Below are 21542 nucleotides of genomic sequence, written 5' to 3'. Positions count from 1 at the left end.
ACCCACGTCAACTTGAATCCAGTCTTTTCGTAGAATAAATCAGAATGAAAAACCACCCTGACCTCGGTGCTGTAAGCCGCAAAAGGTCTTGGAACGTTCTCTCCGCAAAATCGCTTACTCGTGTACTGAAAGTTTTTACTTGGTTATTTTGAGACACCAAGTTTGTCCTGCTTGGATTAAAAGTATTCCTCCATCTTAGAAAAAGTAACTGATTCTGCTTAAGCCAAATCGTACGTACGACAATGAAATACGTATGGCCGCTATGGGATATTTTAAGCACAACAAAAGTTAAGTTAAGCGATTTTGTTTAACCAAACTTTAGTAAAATCTATGCAAATTTGTCCTGATTGAATTTCGTCACTAGGTTCGCCATCGACTTAATTTTCATTTGATCCTGTCTCACAGTCAAGTCAAACCACCGGCACAGTATGTAGATACCTAAAACTACTATAGGATGGATCAACTACTGACAAAAATAAATTAGTCCACGTATACAGTCAGAATTTAGTAGGCAACGGCAACGTATATCCGAAATTGATAATGTTGTAAATTCGAATCAAATGCCGTATTCTATCATCTTTCCTATACTTGGTCTATGTTTTCTATTCTAAAAAAATTATATAGTTTTTCTGTTTAACATACCAAAATATCGCCGTCGTAAATCTCGAGGTAATCGAATCGACAAAAAGAGTCATCCTCCAGATCAACGTGAAGAACCGTAACCTCGATGACCTGCAACGTTTGATTGTTAGGATATCTGTTTGTAAAGCCTAAAAGTTCAGTGCAATAAATTGGCCAAATTATATTAGCGAAGTCGCTACCAACAATAAATTAATAAACAAACCTTATAGTCTCGAAAACGATTCAAACCGTTCAAAATGTTCCCTTCTTATGTTCAAGAATGTTACCTTCTATATGTGTTTTGGAGCATAATGGTTGGAGGTTGTAGTAAGATGTAATAAGAATATCAAAGCCCATACAGAGATGTTGAAAATGAATAAAGAGTTATTCGAAACGTTCAAAATGATACCTACTTCTGTATGGGCTTTGATATTCTTATTACGTATATGTGTTTTAATATCCAACTTAGACCTTTAACCATTATGAGCAAAAACTTAGTCCAAGAATCAAATAAGGTAAAATTAACCTGATTTGCGGGGACTTGAATGGTCCATTGACAATCCGTTGAAGAAGTATAATTCCCGGGGTAACCTGGAGAGGTTATTGCCCCTGGACTCCAGGTTATTAACTCGTTTCTCCCACAAACAGAAGCTGTTCAGTAAAATTGCATTAAATCAAAAATCGGAAGTTGGGTGAGTCAAAAACTTTTAAAATTAATTAAAGCAGCAACATCATAAAATTTTATATTTTAATTTCCGTAATTTCTTGTTAAGTTTAAAAACACATTTCAATGCTAATATTATACTCCTCCACGTATTAAAAAATGAGCTGTGAATCGATTAGACTTTGGTTTTAAAAAATATTCCTAATTAAGAATGTCCGATAATACAGTGGTTCTCAAGGTCACCGGTCCGTGCCGGTCACCGGTCCGCGTCAACTTTTCTTCCGGTCCGCCAAATATATTACAATTTTATATCTCAATTGCAAAATACAACATGTTAAAGGCTTGTCTATTAAATTAAGAATTTCGCCTTTTCCGTAATTTGCAGCATTGTGACGTAACATAGAGTTAATGCAGGTCTATTTTATCATACGTCAACAATGCTGCAAGTGTTGTGCCCAACTGTTTGGGTAGGCTGCAGCTCATTTAAGTCTTGAAATTTAAGACCAGATGTATGTAAAAGCTAAGAAGACTTTTAGTTGCATACTTTTGTCATAATTACATCTTTGATTTTTTAAGGTCCACCGGTCCGCAAAATTTATTGTGAAATTTGACCGGTCCGCGAGTAAAAAAAGGTTGAGAACCACTGCGATAATATCAGATCACAGCCGATACTCGATGCCAAGTGGTAGGTGGGGGTACTCGTCCGAAACTAGGGTTGTATCAGGACCGAAAATATCGGGCAGGGGTATCAGAATAAAATGTCAAGTATCGGACATTCCAATTTCAAATTATTAATAAAATCACATAGTCGAGGTTCAAATAATAAAATCTACCTGGCGTCGTGGCTGTAGTGGTCTCTGTGGTAGTTGAAGCACTGGTAGTAGTGGAGCTGGTCGTTGTCGTGGTTGTTGTGCTTGTAGTTGTGCTTGTGGTGGTACTGGTGGTACTGGTGGTGCTCGTTGACGTTGTCGTTCCAATATCAACTGATGTTACTGAACGAAAGCTACGCGCATCACTAAAAGCCAAACGTTTCTTAATTTTCAAGTTTTTTAAAGGTATCTCAGACTGTTTTACGAAGCAAACATATAGAATATAGCAGTCAATAAACTCTCTGGCCATCAAGCCGTGACAAGATGACGCTATATACAAAAACAAAATATATCTATACTATTAGTCATTTATATCCATGTAATTGCTGCTTGAGACTTGAAAAATAGATAAAAAAGTTTGGTACACTATGCACGGATCTGTAATGTAGCTTGATAATACATTGCAAAGCCAAAAAGGTCGAGTAGATCGAAAGCATCTTAATTAAGACGTTTCGATACGAACTTGCATCATCTTAATTCACATTAACTGAAAATTATACAAGTTCGTCTCGAAACGTCTTAATCAAGATGTTGTCGATCTACTCGACCTTTTTAGCTTTCCAAGATAAAAAAGTGTTTTCGACAATCTAGACAATTTTCAGTTAAAATTCCATGTAATATACAGTGCTTATATAACTGTTAAAATGTAACTCCTGTAACGATAAGCCCAACCCAATACCTGAAGCAATCCATTGATCGAACGCTGACGCTTTTGTGTAAACTGTTGGACTTCCTGTCAGACCACAGCCGTCGTCACGTGACGCAACACCGATGACGTACCAAGTACTTTCGTCAATTAAGCACATAAGAGGAGCTCCAAAATCTCCCTAAAGGGAAAAGGTGTTACCCGAAACAGTAAACAAGGAATAAATAAGGGTTAATAACGCAAAATAGGTTTTTCGAACATTCTTATTAAAACATTAAAGTCAAAACATGGGATAAAGTCAACGTTGTTTTCTGTGTTCGAAATCATCTGACTTATTTTGTACGTTTTTCGCTTCTTGTCGGTTATTATTTTCAACTCATTTCATACTGATGATGGCATGAGCTATTGTTGAAACATTCGAAAACAGAAATTTCGAATTTTTGAATGTTTTTGCGTTCACAATTCTTCTTGTTATAGTAAGTAGATAAATAATTTAGGAGTTAATTGTAATGAAAATCTTCATTGAAACTTCTACTGGTTTAACTATAAAGATATACCAACCCCTATATCCTTGCTAATCTTTATATAATTGGTTCATTTCATTTGAAATAAATATTTTGCTCTTATTTTAAGATCAATACAGTAAATAGTTATTAAAAAACTTTCTTGTTTTAAGTTCAAATATACTTGTAGTGAACTATTTACTTGTTTCACTATTTGAAAAGTGCCTAAGCCGTGCTAAATCTTAAGGTAAGTAATGCTTTATATAGTTAGTTTTAATTCGGGAGATGGTACAAAAATATAACAATAATAAAATACAAACCTGACAAGGTCCTATTCCACCTTTCTCCACATCTCCGGCACAAATATGTGTCTGATCCAAACTACCATTGCGTGATGCGTTACAAACTTCCTGATCCACAATCGGGACTCGAACCTGAAGTAGCTCAAAGGACGTACCAAAATCCGAAGCTAAACAAGCAGAATTTGTAATAGGCTATACATTTACAGTGCTGTTATTCTTACTTTTAAGTACTGTCATATGGATGCTTTGTAAGTTTTGACAGGAATTATTGTTTTTACCCAACTTGTCATTTTTAATTCCTACAATCAGTTTTTACTACATACTGCACGCTACGTTACGCATAAGTCGTCTACTACTTTACCATATGCAACAGAGAGGAGCTAAGTATACAAGCATTTTAGGAGACTAAACTTCATATTTTACAAAGATATATCCATGTAGCATTCTGTGCTTACCGACACGTCCCCACCCAGCGATCACACATTGAACTCCTGTGGACACCTCAAAGGTTGTGGAGCTGTCCGGAACGCATATCGGGCGTGTTGCCGACGTAAAATTTAGGGCTTCATCCAACCGAACTACGGCGATATCGTTCAAACCAAGAACACTGTTCGGACAACAAGAAATTTCTCATTTTAACTCACAACCTTTCATAATTACAGGTGCTAACTTCGTCTCATCTTTTTGAGGAATATCAATGAATTAAATAATAGCAACACTTAAATTGGAGTTGTTTTTAATAAATTGTATTTTTATTCTATAAAATCTTACTTAAACAAACAATATATGGGTTACAAAAAACAAAAAACGCGCTATATACGTTTCGTAAAATACCACTTCGTAAATTATTAAACGTTTTTATATACCTGTCATAACTTGGGTGTATAACAATTTGCAATGCCAGGGATTCCGTTCCATCTTCTCCCAGCATTGTGTGCCTCCCAGTGAATACTCGCAAGTTGTGAATTCTGCACCAAATAATTATCTGAACAGCGCGCCAAAAAGAACTGCGATTGCAGTCTTTTCCTAATGTCATTTTATTGTCAAAAATAAAAAATTCTCAATGGTTCTTTTGTTCTACAGAAGTGATTTTAAACCTGTCGGTACTTAGATACAAGGGATAATGTGACAATTCTATAGTGAGGTAAATATAACAATGATATGAGACGTTTTTTTGCCGATAAATAGCAAAAAGTAATATCCAGTCAAGGGTTGTAATGACTTAAGTCAATGACTTTCACGTAATCGTGAAATGATTTACTCGGACGAAAGTCAATTTGGCCCATGACTTAAATTACACTCAAGCGCTTTAATCTAAAATAATTTTGTTAAAATGTGGTTATTTATTTCACTTTAATCTCGTCAAACATTATTCTTCATATCTGTTTTATTTTGGTTGTTGTTAGGTTAGGTGAAATATTGCGAGAGAAAGACTAAGTTCATCCGTTTCAGTAAAACATTCTTGATGCTAATGAAATTGAATCTGACTTGCTACAACAATGATTTGATTGGGACTTGACTTGGGTCACTTATGATTTTGAATGTTAATTGACTTATTTAAAATGATTAGTTCAGTGTCGTTTTTCTTATTTATGAGTTGATTGCATGTTGTAACCTGAAAAATGAGTAAGAGATATCAAATAGGTTATTGTCAGGGGTAACGAAACTAGAATTAAGAAAAACCGCTTTAGCCTACTACAGTCGATCTATTCTAGACAATTAGGCGCACTTACGTTGATTCGTTCAAGCAATGCGCCGCGGTCAGGACCCAGTTTTCGGAAATAACGGACGCTCCGCAAAGCACGTTGGCGTGAGTGCTGTTGGTTAGAACTGCCATCCACGGCCATGAGCCGGGAACGGCTTCGCTGCCACCAGCGATGCGAAGGTCCTGCGATGCATCAGTTAGGCATCTAATACAATCTCTATCGTTAACGTTGTGTATTGTGTAACGTTGTAAATTTTAGTAGTTAACAGACAACATAAAACATCGTACAACGCTTCTTACCCAGGTAAAAGCTGGTGCTATGTCATTTTTGCCACATTGACTTGAACTGGTCGACACATGGCCTGAAAGAAAAACAAAAAGTTTCGATATAATGAAGTGGCAAAGTATAACTGTTTATAACTTTTTTTAATATTTGTACAGTACAATTAAAGGCTTATGATAACACTTTTTATCCGATGCTTGAAAACCAATAAAACGATTACAAAGTAAGTTTTTTTTGGTATTAAGCCACACTTATACGTTATTTTATTTGTGGGTCGACGACATACTAAGGTTGTAATGAGTTTACGTCTCTTTTTACTAAAAAAGTTTACGCCTCTTCGTATTTATTGAATATCTTTTTACCGAACGATTAAGCTAAACTCTAAAGTATTTGGATCAAATATCCACCAAAAAGAATTGGTCTTGCGATAAGCATGTAAAAGGCCGAGGACCTCCTAACCATCGATTAACAGAGGCTCAGGTTTCTGTAGTTTTAAATTTTGAAAATGCTGAATCTTTCTGAAACACTCACTGCATAAGATTTCGTCACTGGAATCGTTGCAATCCTTGGCTTCATTACATGCAAGAGTTTGTGAGATACACTGTCCATCCCAGCAAGTAAATTTGTCACTCTGACACCTGTCTGTGATTTAGTATAAAAGTAAGTAATGAAGGCTATGTCAATATTTAAATTTTACAATAATAAACATTTGGTTAAATGATAGTTATTATATTTTGCCAAAAAAGTTAAATGTACGCAAGTCAACACGCAAAAACGCACTCATAAACGGTACAACACAAATATCCAAAACAACACAAATATCCAAATAGGCTGAGGACATCTGCATTGCCTATAATAACAACCGCCCAAATAGCTTCGATTTGAGAAGTATTTTTTTGTTGTTTGACTATCATAAGTATTGAATAGCACAAACGTGTTTTCCGTTAGGTTGCTATCAATGATTTTCCCTTTAGCATACAATCTAGCCTGCGTCATCGGTGACACGTCAACCATCGGAACCTAAAGCGTTGATACACTCCTTGCAGATGTGTTCAACATGCGGCATTAATAACATTAAAAGAAATGCAGGACATTATTCGTTTGATACAATTATATCTCGATAATCCCTTACAACACGGCATATGGCAATATAGGTAAGCACCATATTATTTTCGGTAATTAAATGAATAGTATGTGGTCTGTCTCGCATGCAGTCTATTTATAATACAAACAGGGTGTTTTTTCCCTTATTACAGAAAAAAATACATTTAAAAAAATCTCCGACACGCGACCGCTTAGGGTTATCCGGCCCTGTACAAAAAACGTTTGGTGACCCCTATGCTTAACTGTGCAAAATATACTATATTGGAAAAACTTGCAAACTTACCTATTGTTTTCCATTCTATCAGAAATCCAGCCTTTGCTTCGCTCGAGTCTGATTTGAAAATGAAGGTAACGTTGGAGCTAGAAGCAGAAAAGTTCCTCGGGCTGAGGTTGCCGCAGAAATCTCTTTGACCAAACTGAATACAACTTGTATTATGAACATTATACAGAAAATATTTTTTGTAGAAATTAAAATAGGTTGTAGCGGTAAGCAACATGGACGAATTTTCGGATCGTTTCTGAACGAAAACATTTAATTAGAATTCAAAAGCTTACCTTCACAACGCCGTCGAAAATCTGTAAACTGTCAAAAGCACAACTAGCTTTTTCTTCTAAATCAAAATCTAAAAAGTGTATCTGCAACACCTGCAAAACATTAACGTATGAGTAGTTTCAAGCCTATATCAAGGGTATTTTCTTTCTGTTTTACCTTTAACAATTTGTAAAATTATATGAATATTTGTTTAGCACAGTGATTTTTAACCTTTTATGGCTTACGGCACTCGTCAAAAGTAATAAGTATAATTTCGGCACCCCAACTGAAATTTTCCTTGGGTATTTTACTGAAATTTCACTATAAATGGAACTGGAACAATACAATCAATTTAAAACATAAAGAAAAATATCATTTGATAATGGTCTCTAATAGTACACAAATAGTTGTATCAAAAATCTTACTAATTGAGCGAAAATTAGATTCTTAAAAATTCTTAAATATCTATCGGCACCCTTGAGCATTAGAAATGGCACACCAAGGCGCCTCTGTCCGCCGGTTGAGAAACACTGTTTAGCAGTTCGAAAATTAAAACACGTGGTTTTAAATAAATGGATTACTGGTAGTTATTTTACTCTTTTACCACAAGCCCGAGAAAATCAATACCACAGTAGTAGCATATAAAACACTTGGCTCAAAAAGAGGTTTGTTTTGTTACAAATGATTGTTTTTTTAGCAATATATGACTCTTTGGGTTTACAATATGGTAACTAATTGATTACCAGGGATGGGTAGTGTGTCACGTGAATTTCAAGTTTAAATATAAAAGGTTTATAAACTGTGCCTACCTTAGTTTGTGGCATGAAGATTGTGGTAGTACAAACGACGCTCTCTGGGTAAACGTTAGGATAATTTGGACTTGTCAAAAATCCTGTTTCGTTGCTGATCAACGTTTGGTTGCAAATATTGAAGGATGCTGACAAAAAATACAACAAAATAATCCATGTCCACATGAAGATGTTACTAGATTAATTTATAAATATCGTGTGCGTAATGTCCTACATCAAAATAGTTTTATGGTGCAACGTCAATTTAGATGCAAAATATCTCAACATGGACTGTCATGATTTTTGTTTGGTTGCCTACTTTTTTTACGAATTTGTGAAATATAGGCTATTTTCGGCGGTTACTAGCGTAGGTTATAGGAAGAAATTCTATTTAAGTAGATTTGTCATTAATAAACTGAATTCAAATTTCGACATCTTACCTTCAGAAAAGTTTTGTGATCTTGCATAACACACTTGGCCCAAAATGACCAGAACGAAAAACAGCATTGCACAAATACACAAGGATATAAGACCTACTTATATAGTAGCAGTTCCAATGTGCTTTCAAACTTTGGAACGCTAACAAACACAAAAACACAAACGTTAACTTATCTCTTTGTACGCTGATTTAAATCTCCTTTTTAGCCTATTTTCTAATATGACGAAAGGTATTTAAAACCGCTGAATAATTTGCTATGAAACACCGAACACACTTTATGCCGATTGTCGACAACGACGCAGACACAAAGAGCTATTCTATGAGTGTCTTGTTCGTTCACACCTACGGTGTTAAAACATACCTTCGCGAACAATTGATCTAAATATCACATTACCAACTATTATTACAGTGATATGGGTTGCTTCGAAACATGAAACATACGTCCACATATACCGCTTGAAAATAAGCATCATTTGATGGTCGGAATTATATTCAATAAGTTTGGACACAAATCACAGTTCCCAATTGCTTCTTTCTCGCTTTATTTCTCTTACAACTCTTTGCTCTTGATTTTGCCTAACATTATTTAAAAAAAAACAGATAATACGAACTGAGTAAAAACTGCGTACTGAGATATTTGACATATTTAGCATTTATTGTAGCAAGTTTGCCAGGGAAGACAAAATTGTAAATTGCATAGATTTTAATATTCACAGTAGCATTAATAGAGTAGGTACGTTTATATATTTTGTCAGGATAATTTGGGACAATAAACTATCTTTTTTTTTTCCAAGATATATTTTTACTGTACCACGCCCAGCACCGAACTAATTGCATATAATGAAAAAGCGATTTTAACAACTTACACACACGTAAATTAAAATATCGTAATTTGAAATATCATTCTAGTTGTTTCTTTTGTTGTTTGCCTAAACGGATGAGTTTATGTGAACCCAGTTAACGCACATCAATATAAGTAACAGAACTTAAAAAAAAAACATTTTGCTAAAAGTTGTCCATAATATTAAAAGAAAAATTGTTTAATGCATTTGTTAAACCCAACACACGCAGACCGATTTGGGATGCTTTTGATTCCACCATTTACTACAACCATTCCACCAACACTCTAATACAACCATTCCACCACTCTACTACAACCATTCCACGCAAATTAGATGAGGAGGTCATGAAATCTATTTTCAATAAAAAAAATATTATAGGCATGTTGCATCGATTAATGAGTGGTTTTTAATCACATCACAACGCAAATTTGTGTGCGCTTCGAATGGTTTTTAAAACCACACAATAAAGGCTATTTACATTAAGGCAATGTTTTTCTACATTTACACGCTCCTATAAGGAACGACTTGAATTTTAATAATGAAAATAGCCTACCCTATTTAAATGGTAACAGACCTTGAGATTTAAGGATTTAAATGAAACTACACTAAAAGACGTAATGGTTATTAATTGATATCAATAAGTCAAGCATAACTTTTCAAATTGTGTAACATCAAATGTTCCCTTCGGGGGTATATTACCGTCTTCTCGTTTTTAATTTAGTCTCAAATCGACTTAACTTGTATTTTTGTAAGTTATATGCAGTTTAATATATACCTAAATTATATTAGCAACTAATGCCTCAATGTTTTTAGGAATATTCCACAAAGTTCTGTTTTTTTTCTGTTTATTACACAAGCAGAAACGTAGAATTCTGAAACTTCAATGCGGCGAAAATGGCGTTAACCTTTTTGTACACCAAAAATGCATTATATAAAATCTATTAAAAAGGTAAAAAAAAGGGCATAAAAAACACAGCATCGTGAAAAGAAGGGTGGATTTTACTTTAGCTCGTATTTTCCGTCATAAGATCCTGTTCCGGTGACTTTTATCACGTGACTTTCTTCCCCAAGGTGTCCGCTAAACTGGAACATAGCCTCGCTTGTAGTTTCCCTCCTAACGGAAAACAAAGTACAAGCATTTTTAACTGGAAACACATTTGGGTAAACTTACGTCTAACACATCATATCAGAGATTTTGTCAGTGCTTGGGGTTGGCTACTTTTTTGATGATAAAATGCTTGCTTTGTTTACAAAGTTAGGGTAAGTTATAACTAAGAAATGTGTATTACATAGATTTGGGTATGTGATGAGAGCCTTGAAGAGAGCATAAAAGTGAAACAAACCAACTGCCAAATAAATATCCATGTTACGCCACTCAGAACAGTAAGTTTCTTAACGGAGTCTCTTATTACTTTCGAAGTCTTTGTAAATGCAACCTCAAATAATACATAAACTCAAAACAGCTGCAACTAATACTTACAACGGAGTAAAGAAGACCGTAATGAATGCTTTGTTACGTGCATGATGCGTCACAAAGGCCTCCAGGAAACCGGATTCAGGCTCGATGCTGAACTCTCCACTGCCCACTGGTGGCAAAGCTATACAGAGTTATATAAATAACATGAAACCTGTGTGTGTAAGATACGCCCAACGTACACTTTGTAAAAATATCTCGTAAATTAACTAAATTTCTTTTTTTTAAATAACATATAATTCAGTATTTGATATCTTTAGGTTGTCACTATTCCCTTTACTTGATTATTGAGCCTCGACAGCAAAAGTAACAAAAATGTTTGATTTTTAACATTTTTGCATAACAGGGTATTTCTTTCCGATTTAAGTCATAGATTCATATATAAGTTTTTGTTGATTTTTTAGAATTCTAATTTTTTTAGAAAATATAAACTAAAAGCCAATCAAATACTACCAAAAATAGTGTTCAAAGTACATATGGGAGTGTTTAAAGTACATATGTTTTTTTTTTGTTTCTATACTAAAACAAGCAAAATAGTACAAATTAAAAAAGCTAAAACTTTTTAGGGCGTTATCAGGCAAAAATTATCTTAAGTGTTTAAAAAATCAGTTAGCTAAAGTAGTTCACCTATTTTTTTGTGGATAAATTTACCTTTCAAGCAGAATAGCCGCGTTTGACAGCAAATCTTGGCTTTAATTTTTGTATTAATTTGCAATTGGATAGACACCGATAACACCCTAGTAACGTAGAAGTACCAAAACTACCACTTTGGCGTCGGGTATCAGCTCTTAATCTTCACACATCATACCCGCTCCATATACGCGCGTTACCCAGTGTTGAAAACAAGCCATTTTGAAATAGCAAGTCAGTCATATTTAGAGCAAGTCAACTTTATGTCACAAGGCCTTGCCACAAAAATAAAACATTGAACCATTTTAAAACTGGCAAACTCCTTTGATTATGAGCAATAACTCAAGTAACAAATAACATAAATGCAACATACAGCAAGCAAATTGTTTTATGGACAAAGATTAAGATAAATAATGAAAACCATTTTGAATAATGAAAGCAATTTATTTTAACCCATGTCATTTGTCCCAATGACAAAAGTGCACTAAGTCAAGTCATTGACGTAAGTTATCACAACACTGGTGTTACCTGTGCACTGGACCTTCCACCAAGTGTCGGAGGCGCTCGGGTTGTGGACGCAAACCTGGCGCGACTGGCGCTGCCCGACGAAGCAGGTTCCGAAGTCGAGGTGCTCGGCGGAAACGCGGAAGGCCGGGCACGGAACCGAGGCGGCGAGCGCGTGGTTCTGCGACACACCGTTGCTGTAGCGGACCACCAGCTCGTCGCGGTAAAGCAGCTTGCACGAACCTACAGGAACAGACGGAGTTTCGGTTTACTGTTAGGATACTCGATTAGGGTTTGATTGATATATCATCAAGTAATTCTATACTGGTGAGTTTATGCGCTGCGGTAAGGGCCTGAGTTGTACAAATATTGAAATAAAAAAATTTTCAATAGAAAAAATCAAGAGGACGCGCTGCTAAACTGTGTTAACGCGCAATGTACGGACAAATAACAACAAAAAATAGTTTACCATGTAAATGTATACATTTACATATAAACCAGGCGTTCACGTTTCTCTCTCGCTCTGCCCCAGCACCAGAATCTTTCCAAAATACCGCATACAGTTATATTATACAACGGCGTAGCTTGCTAAACAAGAAAACTGAAACATCACAAGCTGTACAACCATAAGTACATAGATCGTCAGCCCGTGATGACGAACAGGTAATACAGTATTTACGCCAGCACGCAATTTATAATTGACTATACTTTTCGTCTTGCGGTGTAAACTATACCAAAGATCAGACTCGCAACATTTTATCCGCAATTTTAGCCATTATATCTCTGTATTGAAAATCTATGGCATATATCAAGGCGTTTATCATCACTGGGTAATGCGCAAAACAACAGCATGATGAAGCTCAAAGCGCCCAGAGTCCGGGGCTCGAAGTGCAAAATACGTTAAACAAGCAAAAAAAAATGTTGGCGCTTTAAGATTATGTTAGACACAAACCGCAATGGAATTACACTTGTCTTAAAGGGTTTTTACAATTGCTGGGCTGACATGTCAAAAACTACTTTTGACAAATAATACCGCTGCGATTTTCTTAAAACATCTAACCCAGTGGTTCTCAACCTTTTATGCTTCGTGGCCCCCTTTGATAGGCTCTTAACTCTCGTGGCCCTCCTGCTCATAAAAATGCCTAGCTTTGTACTTAACGTGTTTTCACTTGTTCTACTTCTCGTTTTAAAATGGAATGCTTCTTTTGCAACTTAACGCCGTTTAAGGAAATGTCTGTACCTGTCATTACACGTTAGTTGCTCGCCCAACTGCATTTGACGGCGAAGGTTATCGACCAGTAATTAGTCGCCGGAAAAAACGTCAACGCCGCATATATGGCTGCATTTGAAGCTGCAGCACAGTGATTGTTTCGTCACAGCGATAGGTTGCGTTAATCCGAATTTTCCGCAATAAAACGAATAAATTATATCGTTTTTAATTAATCCATATAAACTGAAGAAGTTTTGTAATACCATGACTTAGGTTGAGAGTTTTGCCCGTAGCCCCCCAATCACCGCTCCGTGGCGCCCCAGGGGGGCCGAGGGCCACGGTTGAGAAACCATGATCTGACCGATCTTTGGCTAAAAATGCTAAAGTTGCTTTCGTTATAATAAACACAACATTCGAAGTGGTACTTTAAACATGGGTAATTACCACGCTTGATTTGCAGGGCTGAGATTCAGTCCAAACATCAAAATTGGGTTTTGTGGTGGCGAACATGGAAAAGTTGCGATAGGGCAGTGTTTCCTGACCTATGATTCGCGACCCAAACATGGGTCGCCGTTTGATTCGGTTGGATCGCCGACTGCAGTAGTACACATGCTAAGGTTTATTAAGATTGATTATGAGCGCAAGATTTCTAAATTTGAGAAATTGCGGAAGCAATTCAAAAACATGGACTAGATTAATTTTTGGGGGATTTATTGAGTCTATGATCATAGTGGTATTTGTGGTAACTTACACAGCGCAAATTAAAAGCACACAAAATTTCAGTGAAGAGAATTGGTTGGCCAAAGCTTCGCAGTTGAACTTACGCTTAGTACTTGGGTCGCTGCTAAACAAGGTTGAGAAATTTGAGACCAACAAATAACTAAATCACTGACGCGGGCTGATGCTCACCCAATGATTCAGCTTGTTCAAGCGTCGCGTTGCTGCCCGACTCACCACCGTGCTTTAGGGTTTCGATCGTCATCAGCGTGTCTTTGTTGACATGAAAGCCGATGTGCACCTACAGAAATCAGTAACAACTGTCATGCAAGGCGGTTTTAGAATACACAGGCGAAAACCAATACAGTCTATCGATAGGGTGACCTTTTTTACTGTTGAGTTCAGAAGATCTTTGCTTTTTAGTCTATGCTTAGAAATCACGTAAGAAAATCAAAATTATCGTAAAGCAATCGATTTTAAGTTCCACAAATGCTCACGGAAGGCTGACTAATCTCCTCATTACATACTGTAAAAAAACTGCATAGAAATAAAATCAATCATGAAATAAAAACAATTGACGCATTAAAACTTTCAAATTATTCCATGTGTGTTAAACTGGCTATATACAGTTTGCCTGACAACACACCATGAAACGCAACTAAAATTGAACGAAAAATACAATAGTTGTCAGGAATTTAAAAATAAATTGACTATAAATAAACAATATCATATGATATTTGTCATTTTGGTTTGAACAGGTTCGGCATACGCAATTGTCGTTACGCCAGTTTCTTAAATTTAGTGCACAACACGCCCACGTAACTCCTAGAGTCGCCGAATTAGTCATATTGGCGTAATAGAACAATATTTTCTTGTTTAACAAACAACCTTCCAACCAATGCACTGACGTATCATTTCCTATGGGCTCACGACATCGTTAGATTACGTGTAATTCATCCTGTAAGAAATCTAAGCTATCCTCACAGCTTGATAGCAGGACACTATACGTTTCTTGTTTGTTGTTTGGAAAGTAAGAAATAGGCGATAGTTTATTTAGTAAAATCCTGTCCACTTTTCACTTTAGGAGGTGGAATTGCTGGCTTAGTTAAAATTGAATATATATAATCGAAACAATGTGGTTGAAAGTTTGTAGCAATAACAGTATATTTCTGTTTTGGGTTTATGAAAACTGCTTAGGGGTTGTGGTAAGTAAAAAATGCATGAAAAATAGAAAAGCAGGGTTTTCACCCCCCAGGTAGAGCACAAATTTTATCGAGGGCCCATAGAAGAGGCTCACAACCCATTAAAGGTTAAGAAGCGCTTCCAAGTGAGAGGTTTTCTAATGTTTCAGTTTGCAGTAAATAAGTGGATAATAAACTTAAGTACAATTGAAGGTAAAAACCTAAATTCATTTTTCTTTTAACGCAGACCGTTAACAAAGATGATAAATATAGCAGTGCTTTTGCTAATTGCGTCGAAATTTGCCTTCGGCGCTTTGCCAGTTCCAACAGTGGGGATCTACCGACCATGGACAGTGTTTGTGCCTCGGACAGACCAAGCTTGTCGCTACATCTTGTCAATCGCCGACTGTAGTTGGAACGTCTTCACAAGCGTCCCGGTGCCTAACGCAACCGGGCAAACCACGCTTCTACTGAATCACAACAAGTAAGGATTTAGTTGAAAAACACCCCACCCTTGAACCAGGCTAATAAAAAAATAATTAGGTAGGGTGGTTGTCGTGGTTTGACACTGTAATCGCCTTTGGTTTTTGCGTTCAAGTCACAATGTGTGGTATAGGGTCCGTAACAGTGTGATTTAATCCAGCTGTGCCCTAATGTAAAATAAGCTGTAACCGTTTTAGCAAACTTCGTTGCCCCACATGAAACTAATAAACCCAAACACATTAAAAAACGTAAGAGTATTTTAAACAACGTATAGACGGGTAACGCTAAAAAAAATTAAACTTGGCTTAACAAATTTACTAATTTTGCTAAATTGATGTCACCTGGTGCATTTTCAGAATTACAACACTCGAAAGTTTGGCAGCATGGAAGTCGTTTAATCTATCATCGATCGATCTTTCAAACAACGGGATGAAAGCAATATCTGAAGGTGCTTTCAACGAAATGACGAGACTCTTCAATCTAGACCTGAGCAACAACCAATTGGAAACTCTTCCCAAAAAAGTCTTTACGACACTCCCTTTGTTGGTTAGGCTATCCCTCCGGTACAACCAGTTGGCGAGCATCGACGCGGACTTTTTCCAGTTCACGAAACTGGTAAGCTTGTTCTTGGATAACAACCAGTTGACGGCCGTGCCGACGGCAATCGCGTCATTGACATCAATCATGCAGCTCACTTTGAACGACAACAAGCTGGCTTCAAAAATCATCGAGCTGCCTGCAGGCCTCATTTACCTTGACGTGAGCGGCGGACTGTTTTCCTCCATATCGTCGCCTTTCAGCAGGTTAAGTCAACTGAAAACGCTGATTTTGGGGCAGCCTGCTTTAGTGATGGACACTCAAATTTTGCTCGGCTGTTCTTCTCTCACATCCCTCGAGCTGAAGAACCTTGGAACCGCCACCTACCCGAATATCTACACCTTGGCGGATAAGCTAACATCCCTGCATATTACCAACAGTTCCACTTTGACCAAGATAACTCTCCCTGCCAGCCTGGCCACGCTAGATTTGGATAATCTTCAGCATTTTAAAACTTTCCCTGGTCTTCCGGTTAGTATCAAGTCGGTGAGAATTGCCAACTGTCCTCTACTATCGATTAGTTTCTCGTATTTTTCGAACCTGCCTTTGCTAGAAACGGTAAATCTTGCAAATTCGGTAGTGACGGACTTTTCCAGTAAAAGCGGCGCTCTGTTTAAGGGCCCAACTATTACCACAGTAATAGTCCAGTACGCCAATTTAACGCAATTTGAAGCCAGTCGTTACATTCCACACAATATGGATAATGTGAAAACTTTGGATCTCAAGGGTAATGCAATCGCCGATATAACAACTGCGCAGGTCCAGTATTTAGCTTCCTTGACGAACCTTACTATCAGCTATAACAAACTGACGGTCTTTAGCCTGTCCCGTTTTCGATTAAACGGAAGATTGACACACATCGACGCGTCTTTCAACCTGATTGAAACCGTCATCGTGGCAGATTTGTCAGCTGACAAACCGACACACCTAAACCTCGCCGGCAACCGCATCATACTCATCGATCCGAGCTATCTACTGGGTCTTCGGGCGCTCACCGTCCTCGATCTCTCCGCAAATTTGATCAGCAACTTCACGGCGTTTATCAACGCGAGTTCGCCGTCGCTGAAGGTGGTCTCCAGCTCGAACCCGTGGTCGTGCAACTGCCCCGACATCAATTCCTTTCGTGCCCTACCCAAGGCGATTTCGTTCATTTGCGCAAGTAGCTCAGGTATCTCTGTGACGCCGTGCGTCATATGCCAGAGTCCCCAAAGAGTCGCAGGACGGTTAATTGGCAACATCACTTGCGACGATCTAAGCCAGGTAACTACAGCGACGACTTTCACGTCCGACCCAACTACTGAGCTTGACACTGCCACCAACACATATAAGCCAACCAACGGTACAGCAATCTTCACAACGAGCGTCCAGGGAGCCCAGAACCAGGAGCAAACGTACATCATCGTCGGCGTTTCGTCTGCTTTCGCATTCTTGCTTATCGCGCTACTCGTGTGCTTTGTGGTCTACCGAAAAACACACCGGAAGTTCAGAAGGGCCAGCATCATACCCTCACATCGACCCAAGTCAATTTTCCCGAGAAGGAGAAAGCAGGAAATCGAAAACGTGAACCCGCCGTTCGAAGGCAACGACAGGATATCGCCGTACATGGAAACCCGAAACGATGAAATAAAAGGCGGGAAAACCATAAGCGATAAGGCCATAAACTCTCAGCATCCGGAGCTGTCGGCGCCACCCCAGCCTGAATATGACGACACAGCAGTGGACACCGCACCGGCAATCGGCGAAAAGGGCGCAAGCATTTACGACGGCGACTACATTGTCATGCCCGCGGGTCAGTCGATACCAGAAGGCAACAAAGGCTCAATAGGAAGCCGGTCGGACTCGCATCACGCTATAAAGACTGATAAGACAAACACCAAAACTGCAACTGAAGGCAAAGGCGGTAGCGTATACGACGGTGACTACATCGTCGCACCGGCGGGCCAGTCGATTCCCGGGGCCGAGGTCGCACCCAGGGTGGCCGAGTTGAGGGGAACCACCGACGGCGATGGGTACCTGGAAGTAAGGACGTCGCGGCCGAACAGCAAGCCGCGTACGACCATGGCGTTTGGCGACTTGATGCAGAGCGTGTTTGAAGCGCAGCCAACTTACATGAACACGACGGACGACGACGATGAAGACGAACCGGGCAACCACAAGTGGATTTACGAGAACGACGCTAAAGAGATTTAGCGTCTGGAGGGCGATGTCGCACAGCTAATACCGAGACCCCGCCTGGTCAACGAAACGCATTTCACGTACCATCACTTAAGCGTGAAATTATCGATCAACAGTATGCAGTTTTATAGTGTTTTTGTTGTTTTTACCTTTTTTGTGTTCTGTGTTTTCGTCATAGTGCATTTTCCTGTTTGTGCTTTTACCTGATATTGTACCTAAAGTTGGATACTTGTACACTTTCTAAAGCCTAAAATGTTGACAAAAATATAATTTAATTTAGGAAAGTCTTGATAGCAGAATAATGTATAAAACACATCTATTATAGGATATAGTTCTAACCAGTAGTGTCGGAATACTATGATAAAATGTTTTTCATGATTTAAAGACGAAAGAAAGTTGTTTTATTATTAGACTTCGGTCATATTTTTTACCAGGCAAATCTATAGAGTTTTCAAACAAAAGGTATTCATGTTTTGGTTACTTAGACGCCAAGTATGAAGAGTCTGATTTGAAATGTAGTTTGGGAGTAGAGTAATTAACTAGCAATTATATATTAAATTTTGCATGCAAATGCAATATGTTTAAATGCAAATACAACCACCCCTGAAAAACGTGACACTTGTAAAAAGAAAGTAGACGGTTCAACAGTTTAACAGGGAAAAGAGCTTATTAAGTCTATCACAAATCTAAATTTCAACGACTCCAGACGGACGCACAGGATGCTAGTTCGCCTACCGGTTGTATGTAATATCACGACACACTGCTATAAAAGGCCAGAACGCCAGTTGCTTTCGTATTCGTGTTATCAGCGTTGACAGATATTAAAACCGAAAATGCGGCAGATTTTAATAGCGTTACAAGTCGTTGGAATATTGGCGCAATTCGAAATCCCCCAGCTACCCATTTCAAAAATTCCGCTGCGAAGCAAGTTAGCAGTTGCTTGCGATGAATGTCGATTGTGGCAGAACGTTTTAGATTGCAGCGACCGACGCAACGTAACGATCCCGGATGTGGGTTCCTTCGACATTGTCGATACTTTGCTACTTGCCAACAATAGGTGAGATGCTTTTACAGAATAGAAATACGTGGTATCGTTAGTATTACGTTGAATAACTTAAAATATTGACGTGTTGGGGCATTTAAATAACGGCTACTGATCGGTTACAAAAATCCTATGACATATACGTCTCATAACTCCAAAATAAATTACGCAAATTAAGAATGGCGATTATACGGGAAAGTATTTGTTTTTTGATTTTTGATTTTTAGATTTCGATATATCTCGTCATCGTTATTTCCCAACTGGACTGCAAACAAGTTGACCAACCTCGATCTTTCGAAGAATCTTCTGAGCGAAATACCCGCCCGAATTTTCGATCACTTCAAAAGGCTGCAATATATTGATTTAAGTCACAACTTATTTGTCGCCAAGCCGAGCCTGGGAAGTTTATCCGGGCGCCTGAGAGGACTTTCTTTAAGAAGTAATCAGTTGCATGACGACCACGATAATTTCACCGGAATGGATCTTCTTACCGACTTGTATCTCGATTACAATGCGCTAAACGACACAAAACAACTAGGAGTATTACCTGCACTTCGAACGTTAACCCTGAATTCAAACAAGATAAGCCTACCCGCCTTCGAAGTCAGTTCTCAGTTTCCGCAAATCGATTACCTAGATATACGCAACAACCTAATATTTTTTGTGGGTTTCTTTAACTCCACCACGTTGAAAACACTTCGTTTCGGTAGTGCTGACATGAAATCAGTAATTCTCGATCTGGACAACGTCCCAAATTTAGAGAACCTCGAAATTTTTAACTTTACGTTTACCTTTCGCTTTTTAGGAGAAGCTTTCGCGGCAAAAGTCAATCTCAAAGCTCTAAAGTTGATTGACGGGCAAGATGTTCGAAATCTTGCCCTTCCGCCGAATGCAGAGAGCATTTGGCTGGAAAACTTACCGATAGTGAGAATCCTCAACACGCCATCGACTCTGGTAAACTTTACCGTAATCAATTGTCGGAATCTTGACGAACCATTTGGTCGTAACGTTACGATCGATCGTAAGTTTAAGATTAAAAACGTGCACGTCAGTCAAAGCGCCTTGGCAGCAAACCGAGGAGCAGGTGTTTGCATCAACGAAGGTGTCTGTCCGTTTTTGGCGCCACCATTTGGCATAACGGTAACTCACATCAACCTGAGTCATAACAATATTTCCGCCATAAAGCGCTACTTCTTTGTCACGACGCCAAAAATAAAGAGCATCGATCTCAGCTACAACAATTTGGCGACCATCCTTTCTTTCGACAACTGCGGAATGAACCCGCTAAGCCTGGAAGCATTAGACTTGTCGCACAACAAATTGCGCGAAATTCCTCCAACTTTGCAAAAATACACAGAGCTAAAGGAATTAAATATACAAGGAAACGATTTAAGTGTTCTACCGTCGGTCGGCGCGGAGCTGTTTCCTTCTTTACGTCAATTAAATCTGTCCAGAAACAAGATTCAAAAGGCCAGCAGTTTACTGGCTATTACATCGCCATCACTCAGAGTCGACGTCAGCTTTAATCCGTGGAACTGCGACGCTGAAAGTGAGGTGGTGAGGCAAAATGTACGACTGGTACTACAATGCAGCCTGGCGTTTCGAGTTAAAAACCAAAGCGCGTGCCTTTGTCCTGCTAATGGTGCAAATCAAGTTGAACCTCCAAAGTCTAAAGTGACCTGCATTTTATCCGAACAAAAAATGCCATCTAGTGTAAATCCACTTTCCAGCACTAGACCATCACCCAATATACGTGTTGTAGTTAGGACAGAAAAGTTTTTTACTGCAGAAAATACTTCGCAATCAACTAAGATGACCGAACGGGAAACGAAGAAAAGTGAGCATCGTGTAATCATGTACATTGGCCTTGCCGTTGGATGTGGCGCGGGCTTTGTGCTAATTGTACTTGCTTCAATATTTTTGTACCGCAAGTGCCGGACGAAAAATGTCAGCCCGGGTTTGCCTGGAGGAATCGAACTTAACGAGTAAACCATGTTTGCTTGCCGGGGTTTATATAATTTAAACTTTTAGCACTGTTTACCCTGTATATTTTTTCAAATCATTAGTTTGATACTTTCTACAAATAATGATAAAGTACGGGTGTTATCACCAGTTTGTTACCGTAACTCGGAAAGATAAACTTTTGTTCTGTAACTGTGTACGTTTTTCGCCTTTGAAATATAGGAAAAAACGCCGTTTTATAAACAGCAGTCATTTTTAATAAAACAAGA

At 38.3% G+C, this 21542-nt stretch overlaps 2 protein-coding genes across 2 annotated transcripts in view; both read right to left on the bottom strand.

Moving 5' to 3' along the window:
- Positions 1–8598, bottom strand: part of LOC146163742 (transmembrane protease serine 9-like) — a 39162-nt gene extending 30564 nt beyond the window's left edge. Inside the window, exons 1-8 of the mRNA XM_083380581.1 lie at positions 8458–8598; positions 8039–8166; positions 7253–7342; positions 6981–7113; positions 6125–6235; positions 5611–5672; positions 5339–5493; positions 4472–4573 (exon numbers count right to left, since the gene is read on the bottom strand). Coding sequence (XP_083236707.1) covers positions 4472–4573; positions 5339–5493; positions 5611–5672; positions 6125–6235; positions 6981–7113; positions 7253–7342; positions 8039–8166; positions 8458–8524 — 848 coding nt within the window. The 5' untranslated portion in view covers positions 8525–8598. The remainder of the gene's footprint in view (positions 1–4471; positions 4574–5338; positions 5494–5610; positions 5673–6124; positions 6236–6980; positions 7114–7252; positions 7343–8038; positions 8167–8457) is intronic.
- A 1594-nt stretch (positions 8599–10192) lies between these two features.
- The window catches only part of LOC146163739 (deleted in lung and esophageal cancer protein 1-like), a 47787-nt gene continuing 36437 nt past the window's right edge, over positions 10193–21542 (bottom strand). The window contains exons 32-35 of the mRNA XM_083383265.1: positions 14026–14134; positions 11922–12149; positions 10779–10884; positions 10193–10412 (exon numbers count right to left, since the gene is read on the bottom strand). Coding sequence (XP_083239391.1) covers positions 10298–10412; positions 10779–10884; positions 11922–12149; positions 14026–14134 — 558 coding nt within the window. The 3' untranslated portion in view covers positions 10193–10297. The remainder of the gene's footprint in view (positions 10413–10778; positions 10885–11921; positions 12150–14025; positions 14135–21542) is intronic.

The sequence above is a fragment of the Ascidiella aspersa genome, chromosome 2 (assembly GCF_963924565.1).
Source record: "Ascidiella aspersa chromosome 2, kaAscAspe10.2, whole genome shotgun sequence".
Taxonomy (NCBI): domain Eukaryota; kingdom Metazoa; phylum Chordata; class Ascidiacea; order Phlebobranchia; family Ascidiidae; genus Ascidiella; species Ascidiella aspersa.
The sequence above is the reverse complement of the archived record's forward strand: the minus strand, read 5'-3'. Positions and strand labels throughout refer to the sequence as shown.